Raw genomic sequence first — 13765 nt, forward strand, 5'->3', positions numbered from 1 at the left:
CAAGCAACAAGGGTGTCATCTAGAAATTGATTAAACCATCATCAAACAGAACTACAGAAGCATCTACAAACAGAAATTGGGGTTTGGAAGAACTACCTTTGCTCTTGCTGCTGTCTGCAATGTGTTGGGGCCGCTAAGGAAGGGCCACCTCGCTGGCAGTTTGCCGGGGTCGCCGCCTCGCCGGACAGGGCAGCAGCCCACGACGGCCGGCAGGGGTAGCGGCTGGATAGGTGCTGACTGCCCCTGCGCAGGTAGACAATAGAGGTGGAGAAGGCCAAAAGGGGACTGGACCGGGGGAAGGCAGCACGACGTTCGACAGGGGTAGCGGCAGCAGGCGGCGCCGACGGGAAGGGACACGGCGGCGACGCCTAGGATTTGTGAAGTTTTTTTTCCAAAACGGAAGGATTCGTGAAGTTGGGGGAGGGGCGACGGACGAATTCCCCTGCTTCGGTTCTGTTCGTCCTGGAATACCCTATTTGACGCGCGCTGCGTCAAACTGCCGGCGCTTCGCACGGGCGAAGCGACCGAGCGATGCGATGGGCCAGCCCATTATGCATACGCAGTTCTTGTACTATCGTCCGATTTTCCTTTTAATTTCTGTTTTTCTTTTTTCCTTTTTCTTTTTGTCATTATTCTGTTTCTTTTTCTTCTTTGTATTTACTTTTTCTGTTTCTTTTTTTGTTTCTCTTTCTTATTTCGAGTTTCTTTTTTCTTTCTTCATTTTTTTCATATTTTTGAGAAATTTTCAAATTTTTAAAAACTTTCGTCGGTCTAAATTTTGGTCATAAATTCAGGAAATGTTCCATTTTTAATTTATTGTTCTAGTTTCAAAAAATGTTCCCGTTTTAAAGAAATTGTTCACAAATTTCAAAAAATGTGCATGTTTTCTTTTTTTTCAGGAGTTTCGAAATTGTTCAGTTTCAAATTTTTGTTCACAAATTTAAAAAAAATGTTCGGGTGGTTCCAAACAAGTTCCCGTTTTAAATAAATTGTTCATAAATTTCAAAAAATGTGCACAGGTTTATTTTTGAGTTTCAAATTTTTGTTCACAAATTTCAAAAAAAGTTCAGGTGGTTCAAAACATGTTCCCGTTTTAAAAAATTGTTCACAAATTTTAAAAAAGTACACATTTTCATTTTTTCAGGAGTTTCGAAATTCTTCAGTTTCAAATTTGTGTTCATCATTTTCAAAAAATGTTCGGGCAGTTGAAAACATGTTCCTGTTTTCAAAAATTGTTCACAAATTTCAAAAATGTACAAGTTTTCATTTTTCAGGAGTTTCGAAATAGTTCAGTTTCAATTTTTTGTTCACCAGTTTCAAAAAATGTTCTTGGTTTCACATTTTCCAAAATATGTTCATGTTTTTAAAGTTTGTCTTGGAATTTCAAAAAATGTTACATATTTTAAAATATACTTCAGTTTTAATATTTTATTCGCAACTTAGGAATTTGTTCGTGTTCACAGATCCCTTCGGTTTTCTCAATAAAAAATGCTTTTGAAATTCAAGATATTATGTGGATCTGCGCTGCGGTTGGTTCTTTAAGCTTGGCACTGTTGTATAATCAGTAAGGAATGCTAGTTCAACTGGTAGAACCACGTCAGGTTTAGCGAGAGGTCTTGGTTTTGAAGTCCCATGTTGACGGCATTTTTTTTAGCTACAGTGTACTGTCGGTTGTTACATTCATGGGCCGGCCCAGTTGGACACCCGCCTGTGCGAAACCGCGCCTGTTTGCCGCAGCGAGCGGCGAATAGGAGCTCCCGTTCGTGCTAACTGTCAGTCGGGTAGAAAGGCTCTGGCCTGCGCGGCTGGGCCGTTGGCCTGGGCTTTGAAGTGGCTGCGCCCCAGGCCAAATATTTTTTTGTATATATGGGTCTAGAAATGTTCCCACGCCCCAGGCAGTGGCCTGGGCTGCCTGGGGCCCAACTCCGCTCATGTGCGAGCGATAAGCAAAAATAGTTTCATCTTGTAAAGTTGTTGCAGAGGTCAGAGCTGGAACATTCTTACTGCCAGTATCATCTTGAATCGGTGACTATGAACAATCATTTTTTCAAAGTATATCATACCCTATATGTTCATTTCCCACTAGCAATCCTGTACGAGTATCTTGTACTGCAAAACAGTACGTCCATACCATCTACCACTTTATGGCTAACGATTTCTAGAGATCTATAGATTCATCCTAGTGGCAAGCCCTGCGCTTGCTGAATCAGTTCCCGGCCTCATTTGTGCCACCGCTCGGGGCCGAAGGCGGCACAGGGCCCCTCGGCAGCATGGCGAGCAGAAGAGGCGCGTACTTGTCGACGATCACCTGGTCCTTGGGCACCTCGCTAGGCATGTCGACGGCTGGCCGGAGCGGCCTCGCGGCGGAGGCTTCTCGGAGGCTGACGACCAGGAGAAGCAGCACGAGGCATGTGGCCGCACGGCTGCTTCGGGCGCTGGAAGAAGAAGCCATTAATTGTTTCGTGGGCGACGACGGGGAGATGATTCGATGGAGGGAACTTGGCAGTGAGCAACGAGAGATGTTGGAGAAGGGAGACGGTCTGCTTTTTGTGTTTATATTATCTGTGTTGGGTGTGGAGCTGCTCATATATAGCGATGTGTGGTGGTGTCGAGTGTTGGGTGGAAGGGGTCAAACGGGGAGGCTGAGTGAGTTGGAACTGGAATGGAAGGGGCTGCGAATCCTCTCATCAGTCCTCGTGTGTTGACTTGTTTCAAGAACAGAGGAGACTCTGCTTCTTCCGCTCTAATGTACATGCATGTAATTTTTTTGGACAAGATACGTTGAAATGAGGATGTGCAAAAAAAAAAAAAAATCTTAGACTTTCCAGCACATGATACTATTTCATGCTTGTCTATTTGGATTTTTTTTTTCATTTTTGGAAACCAAAAAGATTGAATTTTGATTTTTTTTCAGAAGAAAAAAACGGCTCCATGGAGCCTGGTCACCAAAACGCCCCACTCATCAGGAGGACGCTAGATAGTTTAGACTCAGAGACTAATTGTGGCTAGTAGGCAGCGGTGGACACTACTGCAGGACTACAGGTGCAAAAGGGAAAAAATTGTGGAAACAGTAGGCCAATGGAAGCGCTGGTCGTTGGTATGGGCATGGACTCCCGACCGCTGCCTTCCATGCTTCTTCCGAGTGACCGAGTCCGATGGAGCAGGTGGAAAACGCGGCTCCGCGGAGCGCCCCTACCTGCAGCCCATCAAACGCACCGCGTACGTACGTACGTCGGTCAGGCGACGGTGCGTGCAAGGCGGCCAAGTGCAAATTCAACTGAAACTGTGCCGTCTGCAACCGCAAAGATCCTGCGGCATTTTTTCCTAAAAAAGAAATTACTTTTACAAGCATCCGATCTCCGGCCTTTTGTAGCATGGCGGGTAGCGTATCTGAGTCCGACCACTCCCGGTCCGTGGACTCTTCCCATGCTGTCCGGATGAGGAGATGGTTGTCAGCATTGCTCTCCGCTGCTCTTGGGAGGAGTTTGCCCAACAACGGGCGAACTCGATCATATGGGATTCCATTGCATCCATGCAAATGGCGGGACTCTCGCTGCCTCGCCAGAGGCGGTGCGGTCTGTTCGGTGCCACAACCCCATTGCATCGGCACAACCCCTTTTGTGAAGTGTCAACACCATGGGCTCTGAGCCGAAGATAAACGCTGATAAGACTCATGGCGCGTCCGCTGCCATGGACCGGCGTGCCCTCGTGCGACGTAGAGGGCGTGGAAGGCTGCGGCAGCCCTTGCGAAGGAGGCCGTGGAGGCGGAGTCACACGCCGCTTTGGAGCCTGGAGCCGGTACGGGTGATTGGCACCCCTGGCTCCGCAACCACGTTATGGTGGATGTGTCGGGCTCCAACCACGACAGGTCTATCATGGACCTCACATCGACTGGAGACGTCCAGGCCACAAGCTCCCACGAGGAAGAGTAGGGCATGAGAGATAGTGGGGCCTCGAACTGGTACGTGTCACATGTCCTACTTTTACTCGCCAGTGACCGCACCTTCATTCCAGGGGGCTTCAGCCGGCTGCTGGACATGGACACGGTTTTAGACTAGGTTTTGTGTTGCATGTAATTATATGGATTTAAGAATTTGATAATGATACGTTTGTGGAAAAGGACATTTGAAGTGTGACATGCCACTATCCGTAGACACGTCCGGATGCATCCGTAGATATTTGAGGACCCGGATTAGCTATGTGCGGGCTATAGATGCTCACGGGGAAGTCAGTCGGCGTTCTCTGCCCATGTCGTGAAACCCACAATCGCGATGCCACGATAAATGACCCGCGTCCGTGTCATGAGGTTTTCCCTGTCGCACTCTCTCAGTCCAAAGTAAAACTCCAATCTAAATCTGTAGCAACGATTTTTCCTTGCGCATGTGGCACCTGTCGTTTATCTACTCGTCGATGTCCATGCTCGTTGATTTCGTTTTGCTGAATCTCAACCGATGTATCTCGTCCACATGGATGGATCAAGGGACTACCTTCTATTTGGCACAAAGGGTTGTTTTAATAGGACAACCTAGCCTATTTGTCACTTTACTCGCCTTTCGAGCCTTCAAGAGGTAGGTAAAACCAGCTCTTTGTTACTCACAAGCCATCATGCAATTGTTTTCTGGTTGCAAGCTTCCACAAACAAATAAAAGTACGAAAAGACGTACGCATATAACAAACTTGGTACCTAGGTCAATGGGTTTAATGGAGAATTGCGTTCTTATTGTAATAGCAAAGGTATCTATGAAATGAAGTGCCAAAGGTAAATGTAATTGAAAGACACCTCTGATAACAGAATCAAAACGGATTTGGCAGAAAATCCTCCCGTGAAAAACTCTCGCTCTTAATTACTCCCGTTAATCTATCTTCTCTCTTCCTCCTCCAAGAAAGAAAGTTAGAGTTCGTGCCTCTCGCCGGCGCCGGCGCAGGTCCGCCTCGTCTCCGGTGGTCCTAGGGCCATGGAGGCGCGGTGGATCCTGACAAGGGCCGGCGGGAGGGCTTCGTTTTTAGTCATTTTTTTCAATCGTGTTAGGGTTTGTGTCCTACTCAGGAAGGCGAGACGGCGGCGGCTCCCTGAAGATGGAATAAAGGTCTCCCCGCCTAGCCCCCGTTCCGGCGGTGCGTCTAGCATCGTTGGTGGGCGTGTGGAGGTGTGTCTCCGGCAGATCTATCTTTGGTGGATTTGTTCGGATCTCGTCGTTGTTCGTCTACGTTCGTGTGTCTTCGGTTTGGATCCTTTCGATCTACGTTATTTTTCATCGGCGGCGGTTGCTATTCTGGGGCGCTGGTCCTATGGGGCCTTAGCACGACGACTTCCCGACTGTCTACTACAACAAGTTGTGCCCGGCTCCGGCGATGGAGGGGCAATGACGGCAGCGCGCCTTCGACTCGCTTCGGTGCTTGTAGTCGTCGCTAGGTGGTCTACGAATCTGGATGTAGCCATGATTGAAGATGAATAGATTGGAAGTTTTTCCGCAAAAAAAAAGGGATTTGGCAGCTATAGACGACTCAAAGGGGTTTTCATAAAGAGAAGCTTCAGAAGGTTCATTTGTGCATGAAAGGAATGAAAGGAGAGAACTGGGAGATCAGGCAACTATGAACGGATGCAAGTTTTTCATGCAGATGAAATGCACACGATGACATGGCAAAGTGCAACACGCGAGCGAATGACATGGCAACAACAACGAAAAACTGGAAGACATCTGGCGCATCGCTCTCGGGAAGTTACAGGTTCCATCGACGCCGAGGACCCCCCTAACCCGCTCGTCCTGTTGTAAAAATTTAGTTAGGTTGACAGAAAAAACAATAATGCCATGTTACTCATCTTTCCATTTAAATGTGCAGTTGTTTCATCGCTGCGAGGGTCTAGTGTTTGACGAGCTCCGCCCCTGCGTTCGTGGGTGAGCACAAATGACATCTCCTCCTCCCCCCTTCATTTGCTTTGTTCTAGTTTTCGTGCCGACTAAACTTGCTAGCTATAGGTGTCTTCAATCATCAGTATGCGTGACCACTATGCGTCTCCCGTTCAAAAGGGTTACATTTATAAATATGCATGCAATTGCATATTTATAACCGTGATTCTTTCGAATTGTCCAACGTTATTCATGGACAGCCCGAATATGCGTAGATTGGGTTCGTTTTCCCATATGCTCAGCTCCGGATCTGATGTAGAATTTCGTCAGTGCCTTCTTGTTGTTCTCCGGGTACACATCCTCTCTTTTTATTGCCGAGACGTGTATCAGGAGAACAACGGGGAGGTGCTGCTGAAATTTTGCGTCGGATCCGGAGCAAAGCATGGGAAAACGAACCCAATCTACACATACTCTGGTGGGATTATGACCTATCTTTACCTATTAGAGTCTAGGTTGTATGGACGTAATAAAACTGACAAAACTCCATTAACTGATGAATATGGTTTGCTAAATTATGTATATATTTCTTGCGTGTCCAGTAGCTAGGCAAGATGAGTGATCGTGCATTGTACACCGGTCACACTAGTCAGGAAGACATGACCGGTGAATGGTTAACAAAAACCAAGGGGTTTGTGAGAGCCGCATTTGCAAATGGCCTGAGAAAACCCTGGTGCCCCTGTGTTTGGTGCGACAACTATCATAAGAGGACAGAGCTTGAAATGAGTAAACACCTGCAGAAGTGGGGTTTTACGCCTGCTTATATGGTCTGGACATTTCATGGCGAGTCTGCCCAACGTGCCAGAGCCGAGGTGGTTCGTCGTCGCACCCACGAGCATGGTACCGGGATCGAAGACATGGTGAAAAACTTTGATGATGTTCGGGATTCGGATGATGAGATGGAGGAATCTGCAAAGGCCTCCAATGATATGTTGGAGTCTTCAAAATGTCCTCTCCATGAGCACAGTGAGCTTTGTCAGCTGGATGCCATCTCACAAATAATGGCTCTAAAGGATCAATTCAACTTGGGCAGAGAATGCTACGACGCGACGATGACAGTATTTGGATGCTTTCTACCCAAAGGCCATGTACAACCTGCAAACCTATACCAGTCAGACAAAATCCTTCGTGCTCTTAAGATGCCCTATGAGAAGATACATGCCTGTGAGAAAGGATGTGCCTTATTTAGGATTGAGTATGCGGACTTGAACTATTGTCCCATTTGCAAGTCATCCAGGTATGTTGTGGTAGACAATAGTATGGGTGAGAAGAGGCAGACAAAAATCCCCGTTAATGTTCTTCGATATATGTCAATCATACCAATACTTCAATGTCTTTCATGGTCGAAGAGACGTCCAGACAGATGACATCGCACAAAACGGGCAAAAGAACCGGACTAGATGCAGATGGAAATCTGGTGATGGTGCACACATCAGATGGTGAAGCATGGAAGCGCTTCGATGCATTATATGTGGAAAACGCGACAGATCCAATTGGCATCCCCGAGTCGCCATCAACATTGATGTGTTCACTATCTTTGGACTGACGGCGGCCCAATACAGTTGTTGGCCCGTATTTGTCATTCCACTCAATCTCCCCCGGGACAGATTATGCAAAGAAAGAACATTTTACTGACGTTGATAATTCCAGGGCCCAACTATCCGGGGAAGAATATGAATGTGTAAATGCAACCTCTTAAGGACGAATTGCAAGAAGCTTGGGATAATGGGTTCAAGACATAACATACAATGCCTTTAGCAAACAGAACTTCATAATGTGTGTCTGGTACATGTACTCGATGCATGACTTGCCAGCGTATGCGCTATTCGTTGGCTGGTGTATGCATGGAAGGTTCCCGTGCCCCACATGCAATGCAGCTCTTGAGTTTCGTTAGCTGTAGGCCGGTCGCAAGTTTTCTTGCTTCGACTTGCATAGACAGTTCCTGGATCCTCGCCATAAGTTCAGGAAAGACAAGAAGAACTTCATCAAAGGTGGAGTTTTCAAAAACTCTGCACCATCTGCGTTGACAGGCCAAGAGACCATGGATCAGTTAAACGCTCTCGATCCAGATCCAAAGCGCCCAGGGTATTTCAAGGGGTATAATTCAGAACACGCCTGGACTCACAAGACATGCTTGTGGGGTCTGCCTTACTTCAAAGACCTCCTTTGCCCACACAACATCGACGTGATGTACACTGAAAAGAATATCGCCGAGGCACTTTTTGGTACATTATTCGGCATAGAGGGGAAGTCAAAGGATAATATTAAGGCTAGAGTCGATCAGGAGGCGCTATGTGATAGACCATTACAAAACATGCAAGAACCGAAAGGAAAGCAGAACTGGACAAAGCTAAAGGCATGGTTCAATATTGGAAGACCAGCTATGAGCGAAATTATCTTGTGGGTGAAAATGCTGTTGATGTTCCCCGATGGGTATGTAGCGAATCTTTAGAGGGGAGCGAGTCTTCAAAAATTGAAAATATTTGGTCTCAAGAGTCATGATTGGCACATATGGATTGAGCGGATAATGCCGGTGATGTTGCGTGGCTTCATCCCTGAGGATGAATGGCTAGTACTGGCAGAGCTGAGCTATTTCTTCTGTGTTCTTTGTGCGAAAGAACTATCACCTAGCCTTCTAGAAGAAATGGAAGAGTTGGCGCTGGAGTTGATCTACAAGTTAGAGAAGATCTTCCCGCCAGGATTCTTTAATCAAATGCAGCATTTTATTTTGCATCTCCCGACCGAGGCATGATTGGGGGGGGGGCGTGCAAAATCGTTGGTGCTACGCAACTAAGAGGATGCAGAAGACGTTTCGAGAAAAATGTAAAAATAACGTAGAATTGAAGCATCAATGGCCGAGGAATTCATTACTGAGGAGGCCGTAAACTTCGTGACAGCACACTACGAAGCCAAAAATCGTCATTTGCATAATCTGAAGCCTCGGTACAATGATGGCGACCGTAAAAAGGGTGGATCCAACCTCAGCCTATTCAAAGGGAAGCTCGCACTAGCCGATGCTTCTAATTCCTTATTGTTGGATGTCGAAGAATGGCGGACCATTTCATTGTATATCTTCACCAACCTAACAGAAGTGCGGCCGTACATTGAGTAAGTTCGCAGTACATTATTTCGCAACTTCTAATTCCTTTGAACTGCTCTTATTCCCGGATATTTGATATAGTCGATACGTCGCCGAGTCCACGTATGGAGCGGTGATCCAAAAGGATTCCGTCGAAGAGTATGAGCTTATGGCAAAGCATGGAGGCGGCTATCCCAGTTTCATCTCTTGGTTCAAACAAACGGCAATTTCCATTAGAACATTTCATTTCTTCGTCTAATTTGCGGTTAATGCAATGATTCTTTCGTATTAAATTTGTAGGCTAATTCAAAGTTTATGGACGCCGAATTGAGACAAGTCGCTAATGGTTTTGACTATAAGGTCCATTCATTTGACAAATACGACATTGATACGTTGAACTTTTGATTGTTCCATGGTATTATATTACCCCTTTTGGATGTTTATGGGCTTTATTTTATACATTTATATCATTTTTGGGACTAACCTACTAACTGGAGGACCAACCCATATTGCTGTTTTTTTTTCCTATTTCAGTATTTCGAAGAAAAGGAATATCAAACGGAGTCCAAACGGAATGAAACCTTCGGGAGCGTGATTTTTGGAACGAATGTGATCCGGAGAGCTTGGAGTGCAAGGCAAGAAGCAGCCGAGGAAGCCACGAGATAGGAGGCCACGCCCCCCTCTGTAGGGCGCGCACCCTGTCTCGTGGGCCCTCGGGCGGCCACCGACGCACTTCTTCCTTCTATATATACCTACGTACCCCGAAAACATCCTGGGGCACCACGAAACACAATTTCCACCACCGTAACCTTCTGTATCCGCGAGATCCCATCTTGGACCCTTCATCGGCACTCTACCGGAGGGGGAATCGACCATGGAGGGCTTCTACATCAACATCCTTGCCCCTCCGATGAGTTGTGAGTAGTTTACCACAGACCTACGGGTCCATAGTTATTAGCTAGATGGCTTCTTCTCTCTTTTTGGATCTCAGTACAATGTTATCCCCCTCTCTTGTGGAGATCTATTCGATGTAAACTCTTTTTGCGGTGTGTTTGTCGATATCCGATGAATTTTGGGTTTATGATCAAGTTTATCTATGAATAATATTTGAATCTTCTCTGAATTCTTTTATGTATGATTGAGGTATCTTTGCAAGTCTCTTCGAATTATCAGTTTGGTTTGGCCTACTAGATTGGTCTTTCTTGCCATGGGAGAAGTGCTTAGCTTTGGGTTCAATCTTGCGGTGTCCTTGCCCAGTGACAGAAAGGGTTGCAAGGCACGTATTGTATTGTTGCCATCAAGGATAACAAGATGGGGTTTATATCATATTGCTTGAGTTTATCCCTTTACATCATGTCATCTTGAATAATGCGTTACTCTGTTCTTATGAACTTAATACTCTAGATGCATGCTGGATAGCGGTCGATGTGTGGAGTAATAGTAGTAGATGTAGGCAGGAGTCGGTCTACTTGTTCTGGAAGTGATGCCTATATACATGATCATGCCTAGATAATGTCATAACTATGCGCTTTTCTATCAATTGCTCGACAGTAATTTGTTCACCCACCGTAATACTTATGCTATCTTGAGAGAAGCCTCTAGTGAAACCTATGGCCCCCGCGTCTATCTCTTATCATCTTTGCTTTCAATCTACTTTTATTGCATCTTTACTTTTTGCATCTATGTTATAAAATACCAAAAATATATTTATCTTATCATACTATCTTTATTAGATCTCACTTTCGCAAGTGGCCATGAAGGGATTGACAACCCCTTTATTGTGTTGGTTGCGAGTTCTCAGTTTGTTTGTGTAGGTGCGTGGGACTTTTGAGGAGCCTCCTACTGGATTGATACCTTGGTTCTCAAAACTGAGGGAAATACTTACGCTACACTTGCTGCATCACCCTCTCCTCTTCAAGGAAAACCAACGCAACCTCAAGACGTAGCAAGAAGGATTTCTGGCGCCATTGCCGGGGAGGTCTTCGCTCAAGTCAAGACATACCAAGTACCCATCACAAACCCATCTCCCTCACACTTACATTATTTGGCATTTGCCTCTCGTTTTCCTCTCCCCCACTTCACCCTTGCCGTTTTATTCGCCCTCTCTTTCCCAATCTCCTCCTCTCCTTTTCGCTTGCCTTTTTCGGTGTGCTTGTGGGCCTGTTTGACCTTATGGCTTCACCTAAGGGTCCTGACCACCTTCTCAAAAGGATGGATGAAATTGAATCAAATATTAGAAGCTTTATGAATTTGCAATTTGAGCATAATAATTTCTTTAGAAAAGAGCTTAAGGAACAAAAAGGTTTTTTGGGGTTTATGATCAAAGAGCTTGATGATTTGAATAAAGAATTTTATGGTGTTAATGCTCAAATTACCCGTCTTGAAAATGCCATAGCCAAAATTTCTGATAAGCAAGCCACCTTAGTCAATAAGATGGCCGCTAAACCAGAAAAAATAGATGAAAATAATGATGAGGATCTGAAAGTTATTGATGCGTCTCCTATTAGATCTATGTTTTTCAATATGAATTTTGATGATTATGGGATTGATGATGAATCAACTTTGCCTAGAAGGCGTCCCAAGAATTCGGAATCTTTAGATCTTGATGCTAAATTTGGTAAAAGTGAGATTGTAGAATCCTCAACTTCTAATAATATTGAACCTTCTATCTCTGATTTCAAGGAATTTGATTATGATAATTGCTCTTTGAAAGGTTGTATTTCCTTGTTGCAATCCGTTGTTAATTCTCCTCATGCTTATAGTCAAAATAAAGCTTTTACCAAACATATCGTTGATGCCTTGATGCAATCTTATGATGAAAAACTTAATTTGGAAGTTTTTATACCAAGAAAACTTAATGATGAGTGGGGAACCTACTATGAAGATTAGAATTAAAGATTATGAGTGTTTTGATTTGTGTGATTTGGGTGCTAGTGTTTCCACGATTCCGAAAACTTTATGTGATATTCTAGGTTTCCATGATCTTGATGATTGCTCTTTAAATTTGCACCTTGCGGATTCCACCATTAAAAAGCCAATCGGAAGGATCAATGATGTTTTTATTGTTGCAAATATAAATTTGGTGCCCATAGATTTTATCGTTCTTGATATAGATTGCAATCTTTCTTGCCCTATTATTCTTGGTAGACCTTTTCTTAGAACGATTGGTGTGATTATTGATATGAAGGAAGGGAATATTAGATTTCAATTTCCCTTAAAGAAAGGCATGGAGCACTTTGCAAGAAAGAATGTAAAATTACCTTATGAATCTATCATGCGTGCTACTTATGAATTTAGTGCCAAAGATGGCACTCATTAGATCTATCTTCGCTTTTATGCCTAGCTAGGGGCGTTAAACGATAGCGCTAGTTGGGTGGCAACCCAATTTTCTTTAGTTTTTTTTGTTTTTGCTCCTGTTTAGTAATAAATCTTGCATCTACCTTCTGTTTAGATGTGTTTTTATCTTTTATTTTGTGTTTGTGCCAAGTAGAACCTATAGGATAACCTAGGGTGATAGTTGATTTGATTCTGCTGAAAAACAGAAACTTTGCGCGCACGAATATAATTTTGTTAAATCACAGGAACGTGCTTTTGCGTTGATTCATTTTTCTTCCGTACAATAAACAAATTGTCCAGGACTTCCTATCTTCGTAGTATTTTTAGAGTTCCATAAGTTTGCGTCAGTTATAGATTTCTACAGACTGTTCTGTTTTTGACAGATTCTGTTTTTCGTGTGTTGTTTGCTTATTTCAATGCATCTATGGCTAGTAAATTAGTTTATAAACCATAAGGAAGTTGGAATACAGTAGGTTTAACACCAAAATAAATAAATAATTATTTCATTGCAGTACCTTATGTTGTGGTTTTGTTTTCTTTCACTAACGGAGCTTATAAGATTTCCTGTTGAGTTTTGTGTTGTGAAGTTTTCAAGTTTTGGGTAAAGATTTTATGGACTATGGAATAAGGAGTGGCAAGAGCCTAAGATTGGGGATTCCCAAGCCACCCCAATATATTCAAGAATAGCCAAAAGCCTAAAGCTTGGGGATGCCCCGGGAAGGCATCCCCTCTTTCGTCTTCGTCCATTGGTAACTTTACTTGGAGCTATATTTTTATTCACCACATGATATGTGTTTTGCTTGGAGCGTCGTGTATTATACTAGCCTTTGATTTTTAGTTTACCACAATCATCCTTGCTGTACACACCTTTTGGGAGGAACCTTTTTGATTAGAATTTGCTAGAATACTCTATGTGCTTCACTTATATCTTTTGAGCTTGATAGTTTTTGCTCTAGTGCTTCACTTATATCTTTTAGAGCACGGTGGTGTCTTAATTTTGAAGAAATTTCTAGTCTCTCATGCTTCACTTATATTATTTTGAGAGTGTTTTAGAACAGCATGGTATTTGCTATGGTTTTAAAGTTGGTCCTAGAATGATGAGCATCCAAGTTGAGTATAATAAAAACTATCATAGAAAGTGAATTGGATGCTATGATCAATTTGACGCTTGATAATTGTTTTGAGATATGGAGGTAGTGATATTAAAGTCATGCTAGTTGGGTGATTATGAATTTAAAGAATGCTTGTGTTGAAGTTTGTGATTCCCGTAGCATGCACGTATGGTGAACCGCTTTGTGATGAAGTTGGAGCACAATTTTATTTATTGATTGTCTTCCTTATGAGTGGTGGTCGGGGACGAGCGATGGACTTTTCCTACCAATCTATCCCCCTAGGAGCATGCGCGTAGTGCTTTGGTTTTTGATGACTTCTAAATTTTTGCAAT

The 13765-nt window shown here is 43.9% G+C and overlaps 1 protein-coding gene across 1 annotated transcript; it reads right to left on the reverse strand.

Annotated features, from left to right (window-relative positions):
* Positions 1 to 2095: 2095 nt before the first annotated feature.
* Positions 2096 to 2455, reverse strand: LOC119368748. Its single transcript, XM_037633912.1, has one exon. It carries the CDS (start codon positions 2450 to 2452, stop codon positions 2207 to 2209), a length of 246 nt encoding a protein of 81 aa, XP_037489809.1. The 5' UTR covers positions 2453 to 2455; the 3' UTR covers positions 2096 to 2206.
* Positions 2456 to 13765: the final 11310 nt, after the last annotated feature.

Source organism: Triticum dicoccoides, chromosome 2B (genome assembly GCF_002162155.2).
Source record: "Triticum dicoccoides isolate Atlit2015 ecotype Zavitan chromosome 2B, WEW_v2.0, whole genome shotgun sequence".
Classification (NCBI taxonomy): domain Eukaryota; kingdom Viridiplantae; phylum Streptophyta; class Magnoliopsida; order Poales; family Poaceae; genus Triticum; species Triticum dicoccoides.

Excerpts from the sequence above, each read along its gene's own strand:
- LOC119368748 (XM_037633912.1), bottom strand. The coding sequence starts at position 2,452 with ATGGCTTCTTCTTCCAGCGCCCGAAGCAGCCGTGCGGCCACATGCCTC.